This window comes from Acipenser ruthenus, chromosome 1, assembly GCF_902713425.1.
Source record: "Acipenser ruthenus chromosome 1, fAciRut3.2 maternal haplotype, whole genome shotgun sequence".
Classification (NCBI taxonomy): domain Eukaryota; kingdom Metazoa; phylum Chordata; class Actinopteri; order Acipenseriformes; family Acipenseridae; genus Acipenser; species Acipenser ruthenus.
In genome coordinates, this window is record NC_081189.1 from 85,345,557 (window position 1) to 85,353,056 (window position 7,500).

Below are 7,500 nucleotides of genomic sequence, written 5' to 3' on the forward strand. Positions count from 1 at the left end.
TCCTACTATAAGATTTTACATTTTGTTATAAATGTAGCTAACCAATCACAGCATCAGTATAATATTTATATACTGGCTCCCGAGTGGCGTATCCACTCCTTGTGGAGTGCAGGATGTGCTCTATACCCTGGACGTCGCAAGTTCGAGTCCAGGCTATTCCTTTGCCGAACGAGGACGGGAGCTCCCAGGGGGTGGCGCTCCCGGGGGGAGGGAGGGCTAGGTCGGCCAGGGTGTCCTCGGCTCACCGCACACCAGTGACCCCTGTGGTCTGGCCGGGCGCCTGCGGGCTTGCCTGTAAGCTGCCCAGGGCTGCGCTGTCCTCCGACGCTGTAGCTCTGGGTGGCTGCATGGTGAGTCTGCAGTGTGTAAAAAAGCAGTCGGCTAACGGCACACGCTTCGGAGGACAGCCTGTGTTTGTCTTCGCCACTCCCGAGTCAGCGCGGGGGTGGTAGCGGTGGGCTGAGCCTAAAAATAATTGGACATTACTAAATTGGGGAGAAAATAATAAAAAAATAATTGGCAACCACTAAATTTAAATAAATAAATAAATAAAGTAATATTTATATACTGTACAACTACACTAGTGGATAGCAATGTTAAAAATGAGCCCATATCTGAGTCCGAATTTAAGACAGGATGTTTTATATAAAAATAACAGATTAAAAATAAAATCTCCAAAACACTTAAACTGCAACAGTATATTAAGAAAATGCTGTCTGCAGATTCAATATTCATTGCCTATAACTGGAGACCTCAGGGACTATGATTCATTTGTATGAAGTTTCACAGTAACCATTAAGAAACTAAAGACTTGATGTGTAGTCTTCTGATATTTGACACACAGAAAACAGAACTACAAAGTCAGATGATTTCATTGCAGAAAAGTGTGCCAAGCCAAAGTTGCAAAGCTGTACTGGTTCCTTGAAAACCTTCATAGAAACTACAGAAAAAAACGTATGTGTACCTCCTTAGAAATGGCAGTTTTTTTGCAGCTGCAGAGCAAAATAAACAAATAAATAAGACAATAGCTGGACATGAAAACGAGGCAGGCAGTCTGTGTATTCTAGCTGGTGTCACTATTAAGGGAAAGAGGCAAACACTTATTTGAGTCTGGGCTGAATTTGGTGTCTGACGTCCCCTCATTTGTAGCAGATTGCTTCAGCCATATCTCCAGTAACGAGCGTGACGACTCACCAATGTCATCGTCAGTCCTGTCCATGGGGTCCTTCTCAAGGCAGTCACGGACAATATCCCGACTCATCAGAGGGTCTGAAGCACGTTCAATATCCTCCTCATCGTCATCCTCCTCCGAGTCCACAGCTGTCTCAGGCAGCCCACTCAGATCCATCTCCCCGGCCTCACTCTCTGCGGCCTAGCAAGACGAGCAGAGAGATCACATATAATATGCTAACTCAAAACAGAGTGCTGACAAAGGATCCAGTAAATCCCAGTCACATTCAATTGGAAAAACAAATCAGAGACTGCCATGCTAAATGCCTGCTTTTTAAAAACAGATTTCAGTGGAATTTTATGTAGCTGAAACAACCATTTGTTTTTAGTTAGTTTTCATTATACAGTAATACTGAACTAGATTTCACCACAGTGGCTTTGTGAAGAGTAAACCCAGTATGAGCCAACAGTCAGGTTAGGAACTACAAACAATTACACAGCTCCAGGTCATACTGCCAAGTTTAAGCTGCCAAAGCCCCCAGAGGTACATGGAGGCACTCCAAGAATTAAAAGCTGTAATAAATGCTGCTATTGTTTCCAATTTGTGTTATTCCCAATACTATGAAGATGACTATGAATTATTATAATTGTGACCAACTATCTGATAGGAGCCACATTACAACATCACTTTTAAAACAGATTGACACAATCTTTGGGAACAATTCAGCAAAATTCTCATCAAACAGGGATAGGCATCAAGGCATCATTAGTCCTGCTGAGGCAGATCAAGAGAAAATGGACCGGAGCGGGCTCCTGTGGGAGGCAGGCAGGCCTGCACTTCCATTACCTTGAGAAATACTCCTGACATCAACATTTTCTCCATGTTAACCTGCTAATTTCCATTTTGTCATTTGGCTCGAATACATCATCTGATATCACATTAATTTCTCTTTTTTCACTTCAAAGCTTAGTTAAAAGAAGTTCCTTACGGTAGCTTATAATGCCAACATTGAAGCTGGAACTAGCTCCTTCAATGAAAAACAAACAAAATGATATCTTGAGAGACTGACCTGCCTTATGCTAAAGTTAAATTGTACTGCATTGTCTCATATTCTGTCATCAAAAAGCAGACTAATTATAAGCAGGTTATAATGAAAATGTCTGCTTTCCGTTACTATAGTTGAACTATAAAACCTTCACAGCAAACACAAACAGACAGAGTAACAGACTTTATCCTTTGCAACAACTGCATCGATAATAAATGAATGGTTCTTACCTGCTACAAATGTCTTAAGATGCTATTCAAGAGAAAAAGATGTGTGCTTCATCTTAATACAATGCCGGTACAACAACTCTCCCTGACACATTTCAGCAGGATCCTGACTTACAGTTGCAATGCCAGGCATGTTTAATTTTTAACTAAAGAGAGCCTGCCTTACCAAATGCATGTCTTTTCTCTTTAAATGGCAAGCGTAAAATTCATAAATGATTCACTGCAATTTCTGACTCATGACACTTGAATCAGATCACACAGGCATTACAGGTACTTTAGGGACTTCAAAAAGCATTAGATATTAAATAGGGAAAATGGGAATATTGGAAGAGAAATAATGGGGGGGGGGGGGGGGGGGTACTAAGCGTAATCCTTTACTACAGGCTGTGTTATTACCGATTGTCGCTGGTCTCTAAATCTAAAGCTTGAATTCTCTCCAAGGCTAGAGATAAAGTCATTCTTGGATTCTGTTGTTCCACATGCCCAATCCAAAGCTTGAAAACAAACAGTTATGTGAAATGGAACTAATACTGTATAGAACCATCGCCACATCTGATTAAAGGTTTACATATAGTAGCAGTAATTTAAACTAAAATATAAGTGAAAAAATGGCATGGACAAACAGAGTTTTCCAATTGGCTGATTGGTCAAGCTCATAAGTCTAGATAAAGTTATTCTACGAATTTTAATATATTACACAAGAACATTTTTGTTATTAAAGAAAGATGAATCTGTGTTAAAGGTAAAAGATTACATTTTGTAATGATAGGGTCCTCATCAACATTTTTAAATAGGCATTAAAGACTACTGTATCTTAATGCGTAAAAAAAACAAACAACAAAAAGAAAATCCCTCAGAAACCCTATGTTTCTTTTTGAAGACTCTTCTTCACCCTAAATAAATTAATCGTTCTATGTGTGGTGCTTGACACACTGAATACAGCTACAGTATTAATATTTAAACAGGACTATTCTAGGATTAATGCTGAAAGCTGTCTGAAGTACCAATGTCATGATTCATTTAAATATGAAATACGCTGCCATTCTACCTTCCCTATGCCAGCTTTTCTGAAGCCAGGGCCAATAAATCTAACCATAAAACAAACAATGAAGTATGCACAGAATGGTGTCTCAGCAAATGTACAATACAAAAGGGATACAACTGCACAGATTAGATAATGTCTCTCATCATTTCTGGATTGATTTGCAGTGGCCTTCATTGTGATAGCTGCAATAATTTCAGTTAGGGGGTTTCTGCCCCGTTTCATAACTGCAATTAACAGCAAGACCACAGGACAGAACAGGTTTCTATTAATGGAAACTCAATTCCTGAATAAGACCTCACATACTATAGGCCTCAGTAGTCTAGTTTATTTATTTATTTATTTAAAAATGTCCATAAACTGATCAAAGGAATGTTGCACACCTAAAAGCAGTGTAAAAAAAATAAAAAAAATAAAGAGAAATTGTGAATTACCCCGATAAAGCAGTTTTACTTTCATATGTGTATAATTAAACCTCTACAGGTAACATCCATCATATTTAGCAGGCGCCTTTATCCAAGGCGGTAGTTGTATAGCACAGTATTTTCGATACTCTTTAAAGGATCAATGACTAGCCTGTGTTTTAATGAACACTTAAACAGAAGTCACACACAAATTATACAAATGATATGCAAGCCCTTAGGCAAGGCTGACATTTTCCCAAAGAATTTCAATTGACAGAAAGTAAAAAGGGACTGGCAGTTACAGTATCTAGTCATCATTGTATCTCTCTTAAACAATTTTATTATCTAGGGATTTAGGAAGCCTGTAGACAACAGAAATAAAATGAAGATGTCTTTCATTTGTACCAACACATTAAGCCTATGAAACGCCCTAAAACTAGGAAACGCCCTAAATGTTTTTCAAGAATATAAATCCTACATCATGATGTTTATATTATGTGAATTAAATTCAACCAAAATCAGTATTTAGAGTAAGCTACAGTTTCATTATTTTACTACAATGCTTGTGAATATAGTGTACTCACTGTTGCTCTTGGTTATGTCACCATTCCTTGAGTTGCATTCTTCTACTGTACTGCATGTGTAATGTTAGTTGTGTAAGCTTGCCTGGCAGTGATTCAGTGTTTGGTAGTGGGTTTTACTATACTTCTATGCTTAGAACATTATGGGACCTATTTCTAAACAAATTATTCCCAGAGAAATAAAATGTGTATATTAAAATAAAGATCAACACCACAAAATAGATGAAATCAACAGTTTAACTTGCTATGCTATTTTTATATTATTTTCATGACAAGCGTAAACAACTGAATAATCTGGTAATGTACAGTAATAAAAAAAAATCCTGGATCCTGCAATACCTAGCAGAGTTCAAGGGTTAAGCACACTGGTGTCTGTTTTAATACAGCGGCAGACTTTCATAATGCCACCCTAAAATTGATAAACCTCATTTTTCGCAGAATTCATTTCAATGTGTTTTTATTGAACTGTATGTACAGTAGTATGTTATGACTAGAATTATTTCAGTCTTCAATTGAAGACTACAAATTGAAATTTGTGTCACTGAATTGCATAACTTTGTATACTAAAATGGAATATATGTACTGTATAAGGAAGCAGCGATGTGTATATATTAACCAATACACTTGTGAATTATAACAAAATTTTGTTGCTCAAGTAGTTTCATTTCTAACAAATGCTAAAGCATACCTTTTTAACAGCTTTGTAATTTACCCTCTTTTGTCTGGTGAAATGGGATTGCCTAACCTGTGTGACACTGCATAATACAGAATTCTGCAATTCAGAGGTTGAAAAGAGCTTTGTTTGAATTGCCTGGTCCAATTACTACCTCATTTGCATGTCTGAAGACTCGTGCTGTAAAATACTGAGCATCCATAAAACATCTCAGTTATGCAAATATATGTACAATAGAAAAAAAACATGAAATGGCTTCAAGATCCCACTCAGCTATAGCAAATGCAGGCCTTTTCCAATACATATTTTAATAGTGAACACCTATTTCAAAATATTCAAATAACCCATTAAATCCCACCTAAATACAAATGTGAACATACATTGGCGGAACACCACTGAAATTCTTTTATAAGATTTTTAAAGAAATTTATTTTCACAAGTTTTCCTGAGCAACATTAAAATCTTTCAATAGGTGGAATGGAGTTAACACTTCCACTGGGAAACCTCTTATTACAATGATCAAGTCAGGATTTTTGTTACAATACTTTGCATCCTTCCCTGAAGTTCCCTTCACTGTCAGTACTGAAGGTGACAGACGGGCTCAGCAGCTAGTTTAGCACATATAGAATATGAGTAAAAGTATCAAACTGAAATCATCAACTATTATGAATGATTCTTGATTCCAGAGTCATTAAGAATCAAAAGTTGCACAATATTGCTGAAATGGTATGCACTTAAGAAAGGTTGATGCAGTACACCTACAGTACTGTTGGATGTTTACAGACAGTGAGAGACCAGTACCACTTCTGAAAAGTGAACCTAATTAAAATCAGTTCAACTCTAATCTGTTTCTGAGAAACATTGCTAGGCTAGTTTCAGTTCACCACAGACAGAAAATCCCATGGAAATAAGCTCTCAGACACCCATATGAGGCAGTGGGTGACAGTCTGCTAAGAATCACTTTCATCAGAGATGGGCTTACTAGTTGGAAACCTATAGCAAATCCTTTAATGGCAGCCAAACAGATGGCTGTCTATCCAGGATCAAGAACTAGGTTAAAAAATGCCTGTGGATTCCTCAGTTCTACAATCAGCAGGAGTCACTCCACACAAAGACATTAGGGCTTCCATGAAATCAAAAGGGATTAAAGGGTTTGAAAATATCCCCAAAAGTGGGAAAAGGCCATATTTTAAAAATGTACATACATAAATAAAATTTAAAAAGTAGTTCAATCGTTAAACAGAAAGACACAACTTGCACTCAATCAGAACACTTTTGATTAAATAATAATAATAATAATAATAATAATAATAATCTGAAGGCCTTGAGTTCAGTAAACAACTGAAAAGAAGATGCATGCGTCCACACCATATGTCCCTTTAAGGCTTTAATAATAATAATAATTAAAAAAACATAAGTCAGTTTGATCTAATCTGATTGATCGATTCATCAATATGTAATCGAAGCTCAGGAAATTTAAGGACGGATGATCAATAATTGATGCATTGGTTAATTGTTGTATCTCAAAAAAAAAAAAAAAAGAAAATCAACACTAATCGTAGAGCACAAAAGAACATACTTGGTTAGTGCACATCAACTGTTGCATGCATGAAGAATAATTTACTAACTGATATCGTCTTGACAGAATGTTCCCATAATTCTAGTGCATCAGAATCTATATTAACAGAACTAACAAAGTAATATTGATGCAGTGTATATGGGTTACTACCATATGACATTTGAATCGTTAGGGTTTTCAACACAGCATTTACCCAGTTGATGGTATTTCTCTATTTTTTCAGTTGATTATAGCATTTTTATAAAAACACTGCTAAAAAGCAAAATCAGTTCAAATTATTTGTCAACTCTCAACACCTAAAGCCATTACATAAAGTTAAAAAGAAAGCCTTGCTTACCTGGTAAATATCGGACAGACTGCTACTCCCAGAGTCGCTTGTAATGCTACATCCTGAATGACTGGAGGAAACGTGCGTCACCTGTGGATGGAGGCTGTCAGTGAGGTGGAGCTTGGAGAAATCTGCAGGAAGCTGCACAGAAAAAAAAGACACAGCTAGTAAGAATCACCCAAAAGAGCATTAAACCGTGAACAATACCATCTACGCAAAACAAATATACTGCACTACTGTCAGAGCAGAGTTCAATATATTTTCAGTATGAATACCTAAGAACAGTGATCTTGATTTTGTTCTGAATAGTGGATAGCTAAATAGGGGAAGTGCACAAAAAGTCAGCAATTGTTAAAGAGGTCAAAATGAAATGGGGCAAGGCATAATTTGCATATTCCATTTTTTTATACTATTACAATAGCAAAGCACCGAGTGAGCCATTTTCTTTAT

At 36.9% G+C, this 7,500-nt stretch overlaps 1 protein-coding gene across 10 annotated transcripts in view; it reads right to left on the reverse strand.

The window, feature by feature from the left end:
- rapgef2b (Rap guanine nucleotide exchange factor 2b) overlaps positions 1–7,500 on the reverse strand; it is a 157,134-nt gene that overhangs the window by 24,819 nt on the left and 124,815 nt on the right. For all 10 annotated transcript variants that reach the window (XM_059031365.1, XM_059031354.1, XM_059031357.1 and 7 more), the window contains 2 exons: positions 7,060–7,191; positions 1,195–1,372 (listed from right to left, as the gene is read on the reverse strand). In XM_059031365.1, coding sequence (XP_058887348.1) covers positions 1,195–1,372; positions 7,060–7,191 — 310 coding nt within the window. The remainder of the gene's footprint in view (positions 1–1,194; positions 1,373–7,059; positions 7,192–7,500) is intronic.